Source organism: Dipodomys merriami, unplaced genomic scaffold, assembly GCF_024711535.1.
Source record: "Dipodomys merriami isolate MVZ:Mamm:240054 unplaced genomic scaffold, mDipMer1.0.p SCAF_2, whole genome shotgun sequence".
In the NCBI taxonomy this organism is placed as follows: domain Eukaryota; kingdom Metazoa; phylum Chordata; class Mammalia; order Rodentia; family Heteromyidae; genus Dipodomys; species Dipodomys merriami.
The window spans coordinates 73,206,415-73,226,833 of NW_027203381.1; the positions used below are offsets into that span (position 1 = coordinate 73,206,415).

At 36.4% G+C, this 20,419-nt stretch overlaps 1 protein-coding gene across 4 annotated transcripts in view; it reads left to right on the plus strand.

The window, feature by feature from the left end:
• The window catches only part of Iqcb1 (IQ motif containing B1), a 46,898-nt gene that overhangs the window by 2,503 nt on the left and 23,976 nt on the right, over positions 1–20,419 (plus strand). For all 4 annotated transcript variants that reach the window (XM_070030105.1, XM_070030106.1, XM_070030107.1 and 1 more), the window contains 5 exons: positions 2,842–2,951; positions 3,178–3,337; positions 12,329–12,458; positions 15,601–15,694; positions 19,692–19,791. In XM_070030105.1, coding sequence (XP_069886206.1) covers positions 2,852–2,951; positions 3,178–3,337; positions 12,329–12,458; positions 15,601–15,694; positions 19,692–19,791 — 584 coding nt within the window. In that variant the 5' untranslated portion in view covers positions 2,842–2,851. The remainder of the gene's footprint in view (positions 1–2,841; positions 2,952–3,177; positions 3,338–12,328; positions 12,459–15,600; positions 15,695–19,691; positions 19,792–20,419) is intronic.

Sequence of the window (20,419 nt, forward strand, 5' to 3'; positions counted from 1 at the left end):
AGCTACTCAGGCTGAGATCTGAGCATCATGATTTGAAGCCGGCCTGGGCAGGAAAGTCCATGAGACTCTTATCTCCAATAAACTATTCAGAAAAAGCTGAAGTGGTGCTGTGGCTCAAATGGTAGAGCACTAGCCTTGAGCACAAAGAGGCTTTGGGACAGAGCCCATGCCCATGCCCTGAGTTCAAGCCCCAAGACCAGCAAAAAAAAAAAAAAAAAGAAAAAAAGAAAAAAAAAGAAAGAAAAAAATGGAGGTGATTATAGGTACTGCTTTTTCATCCCATTGTGGAGATTAAATAGGATAACACATTTAAAAATACTTAGAATTTAACTCATAGTATAGATATTGTAAGTACTTGTATGTTAATTTCTATTAATTAAAAGTAAAGAAAGATACGTTCTAATTAGATACGTTAAATTGAATCAGTGTTTTTCTTTTCTTTTCTTTTTTGAGATAAAGTCATACTAATTTGCCCAGGCTGACTCAAGTCCTGTGTAGCCCAGGCTTGCCTCAAACACACAATTCTTAGTGTTAGAATTAGATGTGCACCACCATGCCTGACTTTTGAGTTTCCATTTAAAACATTTCTTTTTGTGTGTGTAGTAATGGGTTTTTAATACAGAACTTTGTGCCTCCTCTGCCGCTTGAGGCATGCCTTCAGGTCTTTAGCTTTTAGAGGGTTGTTTTGTTTTAGGCAGCTGATATTTGAACTCAGGGTCTTTCACTTACTAGACAGGTACTGTACCATTTGAGCCAAACCATTAGCCCAGTATTTTTTAGATTGAATCTTCTGGTCTTGCTTGGTTACCCTGGACTACAGCCCAACTATCTATGGCCTCCCACCATAACTTGGACCACACAGGCTTGTTTTCTGAGATGGGCATCTCACTAAATTTTTGCCACGATTGGCCTTGAGCTGTAATGTTTCAATTTTCAGCTTCTGTATAGGTAGGATTACAAGTGTGAGCTACTATGCCAGGCCTCAATTTTTTCATCTTTTTCTTCTTCTTCTTTTTTTTTGGGGGGGGTGGGGGTCCAATTGTGGGGCCTGAACTCTGGGCCTGGGCACTGCCCCTCAGCTCTTCAGCTCAAGGCAAGCACTCTACCATGTGAGCCACAGCACCACTTCCAGCTTTTTTCTTTTTTGCTGAGGAATCAAACCCAGGGCCTCATGCATGCAAGGCAAGCGCTCTACCACTGAGCTACCTTCCCAGCCCCCCCTTTTTTTTTTGTTGGTCATGGGGCTTGAACTCTGAGCCTGAGCGCTGTCCCTCAGCTCTTCAGCTCAAGGCTAGCGCTCTACCACTTGAGCCACAGCGCCACTTCTTTCTTCTTCCTCCTCCTCCTCCTCCTCCTCCTCCTCCCCCTCCCCCTCCCCCTCCCCCTCCTCCTCCCCCTCCTCCTCCTCCTCCTCCTTCTTCGCTGGGGCTTCAACTCAGGGCATCAGGCTTGCTAATAAGCAGGTTCTCTACTAGTTGAGCCACACTCTTTTACTCCTTTTCTATTTTAGTTGTTTTTTTTTTCTTTTTCAGGTAGCCTCTTTTGTCTAGGGCTGACCTCTTATCATAGTCTTCCTACCTATGCCTCCTATGTAAGAGGATCACAGGCAAGTGTTCCCACTGCCCACTTTATTTGTTGGGATGAGGTCTTGCTAACTTTTCTTGTGGCTTGGCTTGAAGTCATAATCTCTTGATCTCTTCCTCCTGGTTAGCTGGGATTACATTTAAGAGCTATTGTCTGGTCAAAACATAAAAGTTGTTTTTTTTGTTGTTGTTGTTGGTCATGGGACTTGAACTCTGGGTTTGGGCGCTATCCTTGCGCTCTTCAGCTCAAGGCGCGAGCACTCTACCGCTTGAGCCACAGCGCCACTTCCAGCTTTCTAGTGGTTTATTGGAGATAAGAGTCTCACGGACTTTCCTGCCTGGACTGGCTTTGAACTGTGATCCTCAGATCTCAGCCTCCTGAGTAGCGAGGATTACAGGCGTGAGCCACCAGCGCCCAACAAAACATACAAGTTTTATCAACAAATTTAATTGAGATTTGGACTTTTAAAATGTCAGGAGAATTCACATTATTGACTATACTACTTATAAGTAATTTTGTTTTTTTAAATAAACTAGGTACTATTTTTGAGGCTTGGTGTGTTGGAAATTCCCAAGACCATTCCCAGATTCATTGATTAGTTAATAGGGATCACAGAACTCCAGATTTGTATAGTCTTATTCGTAGCTATGAACTTCTAGACCTAAGAGCTAAATAAACTTCTTTTCTTTATGCAATACTCAGCCTCAGATATTTCATTATAGTAATGGAAATTAGACTAATAAAGTCATACAGACACCCTCTGCTACATAAACTAGTATTCTCAGGCTCTGAAAGGAAAGCAGGTATTCATCATAAACCACATTGTTTTTATAAATGGGAACAAACTCTTCATATAGAAAATGAAAAGCTCCTTAAATTCACATTCTAGATGCTAGCCAAGGGCCAGCTTTGTACATAGACCTCTGAAAGGATGGCAGTCTTTGGTCTGCCACATCAGCTCTTTTCCTTCTTCTTACTCAGGTTTTTCTCTATGACTTCCCTGTTAAACTTGTCTAAATTGAAGCAAGCAAATTTAAAGTTAGCGTACAATATCTCTTGTAACTGCCACATGAGTTACAATTTAGGAAAACATTTCCTATAAGAAAAATTGAAAAAAAACACTCACACTTCTCAAACAAGACAGCTAAAGCTTAAATTTGCATTTATTTTGACCTTATATATCAAACACCATTCAAGAAATTAATATTTTAGTGCCATTTAACCTTTTATTTCTTATTCTTATCACCTAAACTATAGGTGATAAGAAATGAAGCCAACAGGTACAGACCCAAGGATCTTATCTTTAGCTGCTGAAGTTGCAAAAAGTCCTGAACAGAATGTCCCTGTTATACTGTTGAAGTTAAAAGGTAATAAAATAATTTTGTGATTTGGGTAAGACTTTAATTTAAAAAATAGTTACATTTTGGATATAATTTTAGCAGTTTTTATAATATGTTTAAGAAAAAAATCTTAACACTAATACAGCAGGGATTTTTTTCTATCTTGATACATTTTTCATTATTATTCTATGTATAAAAATGTAAGTAGCTTTTTCATGTGTTGAGCATAACTAAATATATCTATTTTTTTTAGAAATAATAAACACACCTTTAGGAAGCTCAGAGTTGAAGAAAGTTAAACAAGACATATATTGTTATGACCTTGTTCAATATTGCCTCTTGGTTCTTAGTCAAGATTGTTCTCGAATCCAGGGTGGATGGACTACAATTTCCCAACTGACACAGATATTAAGGTAAAAATGAAGCAATACTGCAGCTTGTTCTTCAGGATTTTTATATTTGGTTCTCCATTTCAACAATCGATTCATTTTTATTCATCCTCTTAACATGAGTTGTAACTTTTATGATAGGTTTTGATTATACTTTTATACTGTTCATTATTGTTTTTAAACCGGGGTGATAGTCTAAAATTTCATTCCATGCTTATCCTTTATTTTTCTCTCCACTGAATCCCAAGTGGGAAATACATTGTTTTTTGACTAAAACAATATTTGAAGAAATGAAAAAAAGTAAGGTACTAATTCTGTATTTCATAATCTTAGAATAGATATTGGGTGGCAGTTATGTAAATGTATGAAACAGGTGCCGGAATATAAGCAAAGTACTATAGAAGAATAGATACAGATAAGAGAAACTGTTTTACTTAGTATTCACTTATTATGTCAACCCATATCAATAAAAGTCAGAAACATATTTGCTCCCATGTTTAATTTTTTTTCTCTTTTTAATTAGTGTGTATTTTTAATGAAATATATATTTTTATTGTAAAGATACTGTACAGAGGGGTTACAGTTATATGAGTAATATAATGAATACATTTCCTGTTGAGCATTGTTATCCCCTCCTTGGTTTTTCCCCCACGGTCCCTTCTCTCTCCACCTCCCCAACTCCTTCCTCCCCCTTCCCCCCCCCCAAGTTGTAAAGTTTGTTTTCAACATAGTGTCTTGTACATCTCATTGCTACAGTGAGTCAACCTGTATCCTTATTTCAGCATTTTGTTATTTCCCTTCCCCTCCCCAAATTAGAAAATGTACCATGTTAAAAAATTTTTAAGGTGGGCTGGGAAGATGGCTCAGTGGTAGAGCACTTGCCTTGCATGCCTGAGGCCCTGGGTTCGATTCCTCAGCACCACATAAGCAAAAAGAAAAAAGCCGGAAGTGGCGCTGTGGCTCAAGTGATAAGAGTGCTAGCCTTGAGCTGAAGGGCTCAGGGACAGCGCCCAGGCCCAGAGTTCAGGCCCCACGACCGGACCCAAAAAAAAAAAATTTTTTTTTAAGGTGAAAATATTTTTAAGAGGAGGCAACAAAATAAATATTTTCAGAGCTGAGCCACTTCAAACTAAAGTAACTAACTGTGCATTTATTAACTTTATTTCTATTTTAGATTTTTTAATTTAATTTTATTGTCAAGGTCATATACAGAGGAGTTAGTTACATACATAAGGTAGTGAGTACATTTGTTGTCAAACTTGTTACCCCTCCCTCATTTTTCTCTCTCTTTCCCTACCCTTAATCCCCCCTCCCCAAGTTGTACAGTTCATTTCAAGCATATTGTCTTGTGAGTATCACTGTTGCATTGGTTCACCCTTGGTCTCACCAGTTTGTTGTTCCCCTTCCCTCCCCTAATTCAGATAAGTATATATACAATAGGCAGGGTACCAAAATCAAATATAGTGACAACAGGAGAGAAACCATAGGGGGGGGAAACACAAAAGAAATCACATAATACATTAAAAACAACAACATGTCTTTGAGTTCATTTCACTTAACATCATCTTATATGGTCATATGAACATAGCTATTGAGCTATTCTGCTCATCTGCGAGGACTATCCTAGACATATAACTAATTATTACAAATGAGGGAAACCATAGGACCTATGTTTCTTTTTTTGGGGGGGGTTGGGGTCCGGTCATGGGGCCTGAACTCTGGGCCTGGGCGCTGTCCTTTAGCTCAAGGCTAGCGCTCTACCACTTGAGACACAGAGCCACTTCTGGCTTTTTTCTTTTTTCTTATGTGGTGCTGAGGAGTTGAACCCAGGGCCTCATGCATGCAAGGCAAGCGCTCTACCACTGAGCCACCTTCCCAGCCCCAGGACCTATGTTTCTTTAGGTCTGGCTTACTTCACTTAATATATTTTTTTCCAAGTCGTTCCATTTCCTTACTAATGGGGCAATGTCAATCTTTCTGATGGAAGCATAGAATTGCATTGTGTATATACACCACATTTTCTTGATCCATTCATCTACTGAGGGGCATCTGGGTTAATTCCATATCTTGGCTATGATAAAGCTGCAATAAACATAGTTGTGCTGGTAGCTTTAGAGTGGCCTTGTTTGTGGTCTATTAGACAAATGTCTAGAAGTGGGATTTCTGAGTCATAGTGGAGCTTTGTGTTTAGCTTTTGAGGAACCTCCACACTGCTTTCTAGTGTGAACAAATTTACACTCCCATCAACAGTGTAGTAACATTCCCTTTTGGCTATATCCCCACCAGCATCTGTTGTTATTAGATTTCTTGACAGTGGCTATTCTAACTGGAGTGAGTGGAATCTCAGTGTTATTTTGATTTGCATTTCTTTTATGGCCAGAGAAGTTGAACATTTCTTCATGTGTCTGTTGGTCATTTTTATTTCCTCTTCAGAGAAATCTCTAAGTTTTTAGCCCACTTATTAATGGGGTGGTTTCTTTGAGGATTTGTTTTGGGGGATTTTTTTTTTCGGTCATGGGGCCTGAACTTTGGGCCTGGGCACTGTCCCTCAGCTCTTCAGCTCAAGGCTAGCACAGCACCACTTCCAGCTTTTTCTGGTTATGTGGTGCTGAGGAATCGAACCCAAGGCCTCATGTATGCAAGGCAAGTACTCTACCACTGAGCCACCTTCCTAGCCTTAGGGAGAATTTTTGAGTTCTAAGTATAGTATATTTTACATATGTTGTATGGCAGAGATCTTACCCCAATCTGTAGGCTTTCTGTTTATCTTGCTAGCTATGTCCCTTGCCATGCAGAAGCTCTGCAGTTTAATGCAATCCCATTTTTCCAACTTTTTTTTTTTTTAATTGTATTTTATTTTATTTGAGAACATACTGTACAGGGGGGCTACAATTATATGGGCAGGATAATGCATACATTTCTTACCAAGCATTGCAGCCTCCTCCTTTGTTTACCCTTCACTTCCCTTCCCCGCCTCCCCCCTCCCCCCACCCAATTTTATCCCCCTCCCCCCACCCAATTATACCCCCCTCCCTCCCCCACACCGACATTGTAAAGCTGGTTTTGACATGACATTTTGTACTTCTCATTGTTGCAACAGGTCCACCTGAATCCTTAAACGACTTGTTTGTCCCCATCTCCTCCACATGTTATACTGACATCAAATATAGTGAAAGCGGGGGTTACACTGTGGGGGAGGGACATACAAAGCAACAAAGAAATAATCTTATAAATGCGTTAGAAACACATGCATGAAAGAAACGAAAACATTAAAATACATATTTAAGGGTTCATTTTCCTAACATCACATTATCTGACCTTTTCCGCTTGACTCATACCTATACTAGATATTGCAAATAAGGGAAACCATGGGACCTATGCTTCTTTGGGCCTGGCTTACTTCACTTAATATAATTTTTTCCAAACCTTTCCATTTCCTAACAAATGGGGCAATGTCATTCTTTCTGATGGAGGCATAGAATTCCATTGTGTATATATACCACATTTTCTTGATCCATTCATCTGCTGAGGGGCATCTGGGTTGGTTCCATATCTTAGCTATGGTAAATAATGCTGCAATAAACATTGTTGTGCTGGTAGCTTTAGTGTGGTCTTGTTTGTAAACATTTGGATAAATGCCCAAAAGTGGGATTGCTGGGTCATAGGGGAGTTCTATGTGAAATCTTTTGAGGAACCTCCATACTGCTTTCCAAAGTGGTTGAACAAGTTTACATTCCCACCAACAATGAAGTAAGGTTCCTTTCTGTCCACATCCCCTCCAGCATCTGTTGTTGTTAGAGTTCTTGATTTTTGCCGTTCTAACTGGGGTGAGGTGATATCTCAATGTTGTTTTGATTTGCATTTCTTTTATGGCTAGGGATGTTGAACATTTCTTCATGTGTCTATTGGCCATCCTTCTTTCTTCTTCAGAGAAGTTTCTCTTTAAGTCTTTCTCCCACTTATTTATTGGGCTGTTGTTTCTTTGAGGATTTGTTGTTGAGGGGTTTAATTTTTTGAGTTCCAAGTATATTTTAGATATGAGACCCTTGTCTGTTGTATGGCTAGTAAAGATCTTCTCCCAATCTGTGGGCTTTCTATTGATCTTGCTAGCTATGTCATTTGCCCTGCAGAAGCTCTGCAACTTTATGCAATCCCATTTGTCCAACCTTTCTTTGATTTGTTGTGTTTCCGGGTCTCTATTCAAAAAATTTCGGCCTGAGCCAAGGAGACCTAGGGTTTCTCCTATTCCATCCTGTAATGTTTTCAGAGTGTCTGCTTTGAGTTCAAGGTCTTTGATCCATTTGGAGTTGATTCTGGTGCAGGGTGATATATAAGGATCTAGCTTTAGTTAACCAATTTTGCCAGCACCATTTACTGAAGAGGCTGTCTTTCTTCCATTCTATTGTTTTAGCTTCCTTATCGAAGATTAGATGGCTATAGGTCTGTAGGTTCATTTCTGGGTTTTCAATTCTATTCCATTGGTCCTGAGGTCTGTTCTTATGCCAATACCAAGCTGTTTTGATTACTATGGCTTTATAGTAGAGTTTGAAATTTGGTATTGATATTCCTCCAGCAGTGTTCTTTCTGTTGAGGAGCGTTTTTGCTATTCGGGGTCTTTTATTGTTCCATATGAATTTTTGGATTGCCTCCTCTATTTCCTTGAAGAATGAGGGTGGAATTTTGATAGGTATCGCGTTGAATTTGTAGATAGCCTTGGGAAGTATTGCCATTTTCACGATGTTGATCTTGCCAATCCAGGAGCATGGGAGGTTTTGCCATTTTTTAAGTTCTGTGTTGATTTCCTTTTTCAAGATTTTAAAGTTTTCATCATAGAGGTCCTTCACTTCTTTGGTTAAGTTAATTCCTAGGTATTTTATTTTTTGTGGGGCTATTACAAATGGAGTTGCTTTCCTAATTTCAGCCACACTTTTCTCATTGTTGGCATATAGAAAAGCCATTGATTTGTGGGGGTTAATTTTATAACCTGCTACTTTGCCAAAGTTTTGAATCAGCTTGAGTAATTTGGGAGTGGAGTCTATGGGATTCTTTAAATACAAGATCATGTCATCTGCAAAGAGGGAGAGTTTTATTTCTTCTTTCCCTATTTGGATCCCCTTTATGTCTGCATCTTGTCTTATTGCTGTAGCTAGGCATTCTAATACTAGATTGAAGAGAAGTGGAGAGAGTGGGCATCCTTGTCTTGTTCCTGAGTTAAGAGGAAATGGCTTTAGTTTTTCACCATTGAGTATAATGCTGGCTGTAGGTTTGTCATATACAGCCTTTATTGTATTGAGGAATGTTCCATGGATTCCTAATTTTTCCAGAACCTTCATCATAAAGGGGTGTTGGATCTTGTCAAATGCTTTTTCTGCATCTATTGAGATAACCATGTGGTTCTTATTCTTGCTCCTGTTGATGTGATGAATAATATTAATTGATTTGCGTATATTGAACCAGCTTTGCATCCCTGAAATGAATCCCGTTTGATCGTGGTGTATGATTTTTTGGATGAATTGTTGAAGTCGATTAGCCAAAATTTTGTCCAACTTTTCTTTAATTTTTTGTGTTTCTGGGTCTTTATTAAGAAAATTTCGACCTGTGCCAAGGAGCCCTGGTGTTCCTCCTATTCCTTCCTGTAATGTTTTGCTTTTACCTTGAGGTCTTTGATTCATTTGGAATTGATTTTGGTGCAGGGTGATATAGAAGGATTTTTTTTTTTTTTTTGTCGGTCATGGGGCCTGAACTCTGGGCCTGGACACTGTCCCTCAGCTCTTTTGCTCAGGGCTAGCACCCTACCACTTGAGCCACAGCGCCACTTCTGGCTTTTTCTGCTTATGTGGTGCTGAGGAATCGAACCTAGGGCCTCATACATGCAAGGCAAGCACTCTACCACTAAGCCACCTTCCCAGCCTCTATAGAAGGATTTTTAACTTTAGTTTTCTATAGGTGTTTAACCAATTTTTCCAGCACCATTTGTTGAAGAGGCTGTCTTTCTTCCATCCTGTTTTTTGGCTCCCTTATCCAAGATTTGGTGGCCACAGATCCAACACCTCTTTATGATGAAAGCTCTGGAGAAACAAGGAATCCATAGAACATTGCTCAATATAATAAATGCTATGTGTGACAAACCTACCGCTAGCATTTTACTTAATGGCAAAAAACTAAAGCCATTTCCTCTAAATTCAGAAATGAGACAGGGATGTCTGCTTTCTCCACTCCTCTTCAATATAGTATTAGAATGCCTAGCTAGAGCAATAAGACAAGATGCAAACATAAAGGGGATCCAAATAGGGAAAGATGAAGTAAAACTCTTCCTCTTTGCAGATAACATGATCTTGTATTTAAAGAACCCCATAGACTCCACTCTCAAGTTACTCAAGCTGATCCAAAATTTTGGCAAAATAGCAGGGTGTAAAATTACCGCCCCCGCCAAATCAGTGGCTTTTCTGTATGCCAATAATGAAAAGATCAAGGCTGAAATCAGGAAAGCAACTCCTTTTGTAATAGTCCCCCAAAATAAAATTAACCAAAGAGGTGAAAGACTTCTATGATGAAAAATTTAAAAACCTGAAAAAGAAAATTAAAGCAGAACTCAGGAAGTGGTAAAACCTCCCATGCTCCTGGATTGGGAAGATTAACCTCATGAAAATGGCAATACTACCAAAGGTTATCTACAAATTTAATGCAATACCCATCAGTATCCCAACATCATTCTTTAATAAAATAGAGGAAGCAATCCAAAAATTCATAAGGAATAATAAAAGACCCCAGATAGCAAAAGCAATCCTAGCAGATAAACAGTGCTGGAGGAATATCAATATTAAAGTTCAAACTCTATTACAGAGCTATAATAATAAAAACAGCTTGGTACTGGCACAAGAACAGGCCTGAGGATGATTGGAATGGAACTGAAGACCCAGAAATGAACCTGCAGATGACCTATAGCTTTCAACTAGCCTTTTGAATGAAGTTTCTATACTACAGAGATCCTAAGTTTTTAATCTGTTTACTCAGCTATAGATAAAGGCCAAATTCAAATGCGTAGTTATAAAGAACAGTCTGAAAAGTATATCAGTATACTTTATACTTTAATTTTTAAGATTAATGGTTTTCTTTTTTTTTTTTTTTGTCGGTCGTGGGGCTTGAACTCTGGGCCTGGGAGCTGTCCCTCAGCTCTTCAACTCAAGGCGAGCGCTCTACCACTTGAGCTACAGCGCCACTTCCGGTTTTCTGGTGGTTTATTGGAGATAGGAGTCTCACGATCTCTCCTGCCCGGGCTGGCTTTGAACTGGGATCCTCAGATCTCAGCCTCCTGAGTAGCTAGGATTACAGGCGTGAGCCACCAGCGCCCGGCTTAAGATTAATGGTTTTCTTATATAAAGAAGTCCTTTTTGTTCTAATTAGGTACATTACTGACAATATTGATTGAGCATAATTCCATTTGTGGTATCAAAATAGTCTTTAATTTTAGGAATCAAAGATAAAATAAAAATTAATATATGTGGGGCTGGGAAGGTGGCTCAGTGGTAGAGTACTTGCCTTGCATGCATGAGGCACCACATAAGCAAAAAGAAAAAAAGCCAGAAGTGGCGCTGTGTCTCAAGTGTTAGAGCGCTAGCCTTGAGCTGAAGAACTGAGGGACAGCGCCAGGCCCAGAGTTCAGGCTCCACGACCGGACTCCCCCCCCCCAAAAAAATTTAAATATATGTGAGCTTTAGCCAGGTAGGCTTTTAGCATACCCAATAAATATCAGTTATCAGTTGTTCATCAGTGTCTACACACTTTTTTTTGTTTTGTTTTTGCTTTTTTAAAATTTTTTTATTGTGAAAATACTGTACAGAGGGTTACAATTACATGGGCAAGATAATGAGTACATTTCTTATCAAGCATTGTAACCTCCTCCTTTGTTTCCCCTTCCCAATCCTTATTCCCCCCACTACTCCACCTAACCCTCCTCCCCCCCACCAAAGTTGTAAAGTTCATTTTTGACATAACGACTTGTACGTCTCATTGTTGCAATGCACACTTTTTTTAAAAAAATCAAGTACTAGTAATTACTTATCAGACTGCAATCTATTATTGGGTTGGAGGCTCTTTAGTATTAGTATTTTTGGTATTAGTATATTAGATGAATACTTTTTATTATTGAAACTTGTTTACTTAAATGATCTTTTCTTTATATTATAAGTATGCCTACTATGGTTAGGCTTTTGCTCTTTTCTTACTGAATATACAGGCAAATAATTTTCATATCTTTTTTGTTTTTTAATGTTCTTCAAGGTAGAAGCTTGGTTTAGGCCTAGGCCGGCCTGAACTGGGATCTTCCTACTTCTGATTGTCTGTGTCACTGAAAATGACAAATGCACGCACTGCACCCAGTTTTTGTGCTTTCCATGTGGCTCAGAAAACTGCCACACTTCATGGTGCTCAGCTTAGTTTGGCTGGAGTCTCTTGAACTTCTTTGTACACAGAATGACCTCAAACTATGATTACCCATATACCTTCCAAAATATCTGGAATTACATGCTCGAACTACCTGTACCCAGTAATTTGAATTTGCAGGTGTCAAGAATATAGATCTATTGGACAGTAGAATTGATATATAGTTAGCGTTTTTGGTTCCATATCTTTTTCTAGAAGATCAATCGTACATTAGATATTTTTCAGTTACTAGGTGTCTAGCATGTGTCAGTTAACAGAAATGTAGTCAGTATATTTTATGACATTAGAGTGATTGTAGCTAGTTCATTGAAAACTTAATACATTTCTCCTTACTATGAGCCAAATCATTTCCTGAAGAGCTGACATGTTGGCTTTTAGAACTAAACTAGAACTAAATACAAAACCAGATCCACACCACAGTTTACTTTTCTAAAAATTGTTGGACTAATTTTCCAAGAAGCTTTTTAATTGGCTTGTCAACAAAACAATACTGAAGATTCTGAGTAAGGCTCAGTATCAATAGAATTTTGGGCATTCATGTATGATTAACTTAAATTTGTGTTCTTATTTCAGCCATTGCTGTGTAGGCTTAGAACCAGGAGAAGATGCAGAAGAATTCTACAAGGAATTACTTCCATCAGCTGCAGAAATTTTTCTAGTTTTGGGAAGACAGTTGCAAACATGTTTTATCAATGCAACTAAGGTCTGTGTTTATTTAGGTTTTATAGCCAAATCATTTTAATTTTTTTTGAGACAGGGTCTTACTATGAATTTTAGGCTGGTCTTGAACTCACTTTGTTACCTATTGTTTCTGATGGAAATTCAGCTTTCATCTTTATTGTCATTCCTCTCTGTATGTTACGCTTAAAAAAAATCTTTGGGGGCTGGGAAGGTGGCTCAATGGTAGAGTGCTTGCCTTGCATGCATAAGGCCCTGGGTTCGATTCCTCAGTACCACATAAGCAGAAAAAGCGGGAAGTGGCACTGTGGCTCAAGTGGTAGAGCGCTCGCCTTGAGCTGAAGAGCTGAGGGACAGTGCCCAACCCCAGAGTTCAGGCCTCACAACCAACTAAAAAACCAAAAAATCCTTGACTACCTAAAAATGATTTCATTTTCTTTGTTTTTTCAGCAGTTTTTCTTGGTGTACATTTCATTATATTTATATTGCATGTGGTATGCTGAGCTTCCTATATCTGAATTAATAAATATTTTCACATTAAGAAAATTTGGAACTGGGCACCAGTAGCTTACACTTGTAATCTTCGCTATTCACATGGCTGAGATCTGAGGATCACAGTTCAAAGTCAGCCCAGGAAGGAAAGTTCCATGAGACTCTTATATCCATTTAACTATCAGAAAACTGGAAATGGCACTGTTTCTCAAAGTGATAGAGCACTAGCTTTAAGCAAAAATGCTCAGGTACAGCAGGTAGGCAATGAGTTCAAGCCCCATGTGGGACAAAAAAAAAAAAAAAAAAAAAGAAAATTTGTAGCCACAATTTCTTCAAATAATTTTCCCTGTTCTCTTTCTTTTCCATTTGGGACTCAAGTTTTTGAGATTCTATTCATCTTGTTCTTGTTCTTATTTACTTCAGTTTGGGTAATTTCTATTAGTCTGTCTTCAGGTTCATTTGTACCTAATAATTCCATGGTAGTAGATATTTTTTCATATATGATTTGTTTGCCTTTTTAAAAATTGTTTCTTCAGTTGTCATATCCATCTTTTTTACAGACTCTACTGTATGTATTTCTCATTTGTTTGTGGTGAAAATTTTAAAATCCTTTCTTTGGATATACAGGCACACTGACTGTGACATCTGTCACCCCAGTGATGACCAGGGCTGACTTGGTATGCTCACTTCCTCCCTTATCACACCATGTCACTCCCAAAGCTATAAATATGGAGGACTGTTCTTCATTCAAGGATATACAAGTAGTTGCATTCCACTACTAAAATATCTAAACAAGTTCTTAAAATTCTTCCAGCTACATTATCATTATCTATAATAATCCTATTGTTACCATAGAATACCCAAAGTATCTGTTGATCAAGTTTCTCCCATCTTTTTTATTCCCCTATTCTCTAGCCTCTGGTAATCACTATTCTGTCAGTTCCTATAAGATCAGATTTTTTAAGATTAGACACATGAATATGTCATTTAGTATTTGTCTTTCTGGATTACTTAATTAACATGACCTTTTGGGATCATGTCTGTGTGCTTTTGTTTGTACTCTAGACTTTTAAGCAATTGCTTTTTATATTTTATAATTTTTAATATTTTTTCTATAAAGACACAAATGGTTCAGAATTGCCACCATGTTATATAATGTTCCATTCTAGGAGCTTTGATTTAAGTGAAGAATTTATACTGATTTGTGCTTAAAGAATTCCCAGACTAATACAGTAGGTTAAGATCCTAGTTACTTATAGAAAAATCTAAGAGGGTTCTATTTTTAATTTACAACAATACTAAATAAAAAATTTTTAAGAGTGGAACTAAGTGAAAACAATACAAAAGTAGGGAAACATGATGACTTGAGAATAAGCAATATCAGTGGCACAGAATTGTAACTCAGTTCTCTGGCATTTCCACTAGCCTTTGAGAGGCACTAGCTCTAAATAAATACCTGCAATATTTGTAGGATTTAATTTGGATCAGTTGAACCACATGAACTATGAGAAATTGTGTTGAACTTGATTTCATTTTCTGGCTGTACTACCAACATGCAAGAGTGTTGAAATGATTTGAGGGTAAATTTTGTTAACCTTTGTCAGAAGCTCTGAATTTATGGGTGATATTTTTTGAAGGGCTTTATAAGGAAGTAGAAAGTCTCAAAATATAGTACTAGACCTTAAGATTAACAGTGATTAAGATTAAAATGCCATTTCTAAAGTGCCTTTGAATGAAAGTAACATATGGGGTTTACCAGACTAAGAATTCTTTTTCTAATGTGACATTTTTTGTGTTTAGGTGTTTTTCAGGGGAGAATATTGATTATATTTAAGTTACTAGCACATACTGTTTTCATAAGTACCTGTCTAACTTTGGGAGAATAATAGGAAGAAAATACTTACATTATTGTAAAGAAAAATCAGATGATTCATGAATTGTTACTGTTACCATGCTGCAGTAGTAATACTTAGAAAATAGATCATTTTAATGGTCATCTATATATAAATTTCCAAAAGTTACATGGCAGCAAATGACAAAAAAGTTGTCAGTGTACTCTGTGCTTACTTTCCCTTGGCAATACTAATTCCTCACCTTAATTTCTACAAGGAAAAAAAAAACAGAAAAAATCATTTATTTATTGAATGAATATTGAAAATTTGTTGTAGATACAGTTATTATGGAGACACAGGTGTTGTGGTTTCTGCCTTCATAAAGTCATTGAGTAGAAATGAATTGAAAGCTCCATTAACAGGGCCTTACATACTGACTGACATCTGTGTTTGCATATTGCAACCTTGACTACATAACTTCATGAAAATACAGATGTCTGGCATTTTCTTTTGTATATTTGCACTGATGCCTGTGTACAGGTATATTTAAAAAGCTATACAAGTGATTCTGAAGGACAGATAGTGGTGAGAAATCCTAGAGTATTAACTGAAAGTTCTTATGTATCTTTCTTTGTTTTTATCTGATTAACAAACAAATATATTAGAGAGAGAGTATTAATAAATATACTGCAACCATAATCTTCTAGAATTAGAAACTAAACACTGTAAGATCATGTACTATCTCATAAATAGCTGTTATATCAAGAACATGAGTCTTTGGCTTCTTTTTTTAAAAAACCTAGCAAATTACAAAAAAGTAAATTGAATTTCTTTTGTGTTAAGGGTGAAGAAAAAGGTGAACTACTGCATTTTTTCCAAATTGTGACTGATTCTCTCTTTTGGCTATTGGGAGGCCATGTTCAACTCATACAGAATGGTAAGAAAAAAGGTTTTAATGTAACTGGAATGATTTTAAAGTTCACTGCTAACAGTTGGATTTTTTTCTAAAAATGAATGCCTTATAAATTATATAGATAATCACAGCGAAGTGAAGCTATGTTAAAATAAGTTCACAATTAAAAACTGACTTGGATATTCCATCTTTAATTTGCATTGACAATATGAACCTTATATGAACTATTACTAAAATAAAACTTTCTTCCTAGAGTTTTCTATTTAGTAAATCTGAGATAAGTATTCATAATTTGAACAGGTTAGGAAAAATAATTTGTTTCAAAGATTATAACTTGTGTTTCAGATCTATTGTGAAAGTAGTCACTGTATACAAAGTAAATATTATACTTGTAGCCTAACCTTCTGTAATGATGTATACTGAACTTTAGGGTTATTTTTATAAGATATCTCTTTTCAACTTGATAAATATATGTTTTTTTCAGACTAATAAAGTGATCTTATTCATAATTATGACACAATTCCTACCTACTTAAAAATTTTATCTCACATAAATTCAACACTATAATTTTTTCAGGTAATAATACCTGAGCTGAAAATTTAATTCTGTATTTTTTCTTTAGAACAAATGCATGCACTTAAAGAGTAAAATATAAGTATTATTAAGAAAAATGTAATCCTTGTCCCTCAAGCCCATTCATTCCATTTCTCATTTTCCAAAGGCAACTATTTTTAATTAGTGTAAGTAATTCTTTGGGAAGTTATATCCATATTGCTGAGTGACATGCCAAAAACTTTATCTTTAAAACATTATTAATTTCTCATTTTATAACATACTGTTATAAATTCCTAATTTAAAGAAGTATTTAACCAAAAATGTAAAGTAGTAAAGACTGTGGATTCAAAATATCCCATTTTGATAAGAATTAAAACAAATATAATAATAGTTAATTTGTAAGTTTAAAGCATACATAAAGTAAATACTAAATCTCAATTAAATGATTATAAAATTGATCAGCAAAAAATAAAAGAGCACATTGAAAACAGGATTCCAACAACCTTTTTCTTCTAAAGGGAATCACCTCCTTGAATAAATGGCTTACTATAGGCCTGGGATAGAAAGTATACAAGTGTGCTAGTCACTGGTGGACTCATACTTGCAATACTAGCTTCCCAAAAGGCTGAGATCTGAAGATCCTGGCTTGAAGCCAGCCTAGGCAGACAAATCTTTATCTCCAGTAAGCCAGCAAAAAGACAGAAGTGGAGTTGTGGCTCATGTGGTAGAGTCCTAATCTTAAATGAAAAGCCAAGCAAGAGTGCAGTTCAAGCCGCGGTACTGGCAACCAAAAAGAAAAAGTATACAAATGAATCAGAAGTGTCTTAAATGGCAAATTTAAAGGAAGCAAATTGCTATAATTCTGGAAAAGTACTCAGGAGCCAACATAAGGCTCATAGTCAAAATTAAGAAATTTGGACAGTAATAAGGTTAATTTGGACAGTAATAATTGCAATGGACTAAAACATACCAAGTATCAACACTGGAGTCAGGAAAATTACTCATTTTGTTAACTTTAAATGAAGAAGCCAGTGTTTATCCTGCATTTACCTGAATACAGAAGAAAAGTTTTTCTATGTAAAAATATTCAAACTAATAAAGGGCAGAGCTCTTTACCTCTTGTCAATTAACTGGTTTAAGAATTGACCAGTCATGGGCTGGCTCACGACTATAATCCTAGCTATTCAGTGGGCTGAGATCTGAGGATCACAGTTTAAAACTCAGGACAAATACAGTTTCTTCAACAGAAAAATTGCAAGGGAAAGAAAACAGAAAAATAACTGAAATTGAAAAGAAATTTGAAAGGGAGTCATATTGTGTGGATCATATTTAAATTTTTATTGAAACTTAAAATTTCACAAAACAACTATAAGTTAGAACTCTTGGCTTGCTATGTGATGAAATTAAGAGGTGGTTTTTGCTATGTGAAATAATGGTTATATTCTATTGTTTAGCAATTTATAAATATGGCAATATATATTTATGGGATAAATTTGATGTCTTAGATTTGGCCCATAAAATGGAAATACATGGGGATATAAACAAAATATATTTTGTCCATACGTTGATCATTGTTAAGACTGAGCAACTGATTCATCATACTGTTCTGTTTTTATTATTAAAAATATTTAAAGAAGGAAATAAGTGGGCATAGAGTTTTTGTTTGGAGTAGTGTAGGAGTAAGGTAGGATTTACTATTTATAGGACTTACTTGAAAAACAGAATAGAGACTGTAAACATAAGTTCTATAATTATCAAGGCAAACAGTATAAAAATAAAACAATGACATACAATAAATTAATTTTACATAAATTCTTCCGAGAGAGGAAAAAAACTTAGGTACATACCACATCTCATGTTATTTTGATGAATTCAGGTTAATTCCAGAGTTATTAATAAACATTTTTAAGTAGACAAAAGTGGAAAATAACCCAGGGGCCAGTGGCTCATGCTTGGAATTCTAGATACTTAGGAATCAAGATCTGAGGACTGTAGTTCAAAGTCAGTCCAGCCAGGCAAATCTGTGAGACTCTTACTTCCAATTAACCAGGAAAAAGATGGAAGTGGTGGTGTGGCCCAAGTGGTAGAGTGCCAGCCTTGAGCTAAAAATCTCACCCAGCAAGAGCATAAGGACCTGAGTTTGAACCCCCGTACCAACACCAAATAAAAAAGTAATAGAGGAAAAAAAGAAAATGTATTTATTCTAGTTATAGAAACTTTAAAAAGTATTAAAATAATACCATACAAGCCAACAAAATAGATTTTTTCTAATTTGTAAAAACATTTGAAGAAAGAGATGTTGTGAAATATGGACTATGTAAATAGAAATAAAGAACAGGAGTTGCTATGGGAAAGATGTTCTAACAGAAGATAGAATGGGGAAAAGAGTAGTTGTTTTATAGAAGCTTGCGTAGAGTGTATAGAACCATCTTGCCAGCATATCTGATATTACTTACTTTAATCTTGTGCTTATTGACTTACTTACTTAAATCTAGAACATTATGCCTGTGTGAAAGGTATTAATTTTTGGTTTTACAGATGACAAAATGGAGGTTCTTAGATGTTACTAGATTATTAGATATTATTGAAGCATCTAAAAGCAAGTTTTGTAACTGGCTACTTGAGGCCAGAGAACTATAAACCAATAAACAATGTTTTTATCATTAGTACAGTATTTCTTAAGCAAAATTTTTTTCTAGAAAACAGAATTGGTTTTGGGACATGGTACTTTCAGCTTAAAGAAAAATAATAATAAATTCATAGTTTAGTATTTATAGATAGTCCCTTGACTACACCTGTTCATAAAAATGTATTAACTATTTTATATGGCTACTTAAAGCTACCTACTTCTTTTTTTTTTAATTTAATTTTATTTTATTTGTGAACATACTGTACAGAGGAGTTACAATTATGTGGGCAGGATAATGCATACATTTCTTACCAAGCATTGCAGCCTCCTCCTTTGTTTACCCTTCACATCCCTTCCCAGCCTCCCCCCTCCCCCCAATCCCAATCCTTCTCCTTCCCGCCCCCCCCTCCCCCCCGCACCACGTTGTAAAGGTAGTTTTGGACGTGACAACTTGTACTTCTACTTCTTAAATTCTTTATTCTAGGAAGTAGCCAGGAGGTTTAGCAGAAATGATCATTTTTTTTAAAAATTTGGTTTTAAAAGAATAGAATCTACTCTATGGTGGCTTACACCTGAAAGTCTTAACGACTCAAGAAGCTGAAATTTGGAGAATCTTGGTTCAAAGACATGAAAGTACATGAGATTTTTGTCTCCAAAATAACTAGCAAAAAGCAGGTATGGAGTCATGACTCAGGTGGTAGAGCTCTGGCCAAGCAAGCAAACTGAGAAGTTCAAGGCCCTGAGTTCAAATCCCAGAACTGCCAAAGAAAGGTAAAATCTCACCTTTGTTATTATAGAATGTTTACTTTAATTATTCTTTTTTAATTCTTCTTTTAGTGCTGCAAAGTGATCATTTCTTACACTTAATGCAAACTGACAATATTCAAATAGGATCTACAGTCATGAGTCTACTACAGAATATACTACAGATTAACAGGTGACTTAGTTTTAGAAAATGGTACTGCTTTTTTATTCTGATCAAAAATTTACCAATTTTTTTTCCAGTTCAAATAATTTGCAAGTGATTTGTCCATGATACTTACTGTTATGATTGTTTCAGAAAAAGTTAATATAAAATACTGTAAAAGATGGGAGATTTATTATCAAACTGGTATGCAGAAAGAAGACTGTAGACTAAATCTTGAGCCAAGAAAAGAGAAATTAGTATGAAATCTTTAAAAAAAAAATAGTGAATGAGGTTCCTAGCTACTCAGGAGGCTGAGATCTGAGAATCACAATTCAAAAGCCAGCCTGAGCAGGAAAGTCCATGTGACTTAGTATCTCCAATGAAACATCAAAAACAAAAAAGCCAGAAGCTTTTGGCTATGGCTCAAGTGGTAGAGCACCAGCCTTGAACAAAAAAGCTCAGGGATAGCACCTAGTACTGGTATGCACACACACAAAAATACCCCATAGGTGCGCGCGCGCGCGCGCGCACACACACACACACACACACAGATGACAGTAAAAAACAATAAAATAGCTGACTCACATATTTATTTAGCAAACATGTTCAGCATTGTGATAAATGCTAGGAATATAAAAGAGGTAATATCCTTCAGGTT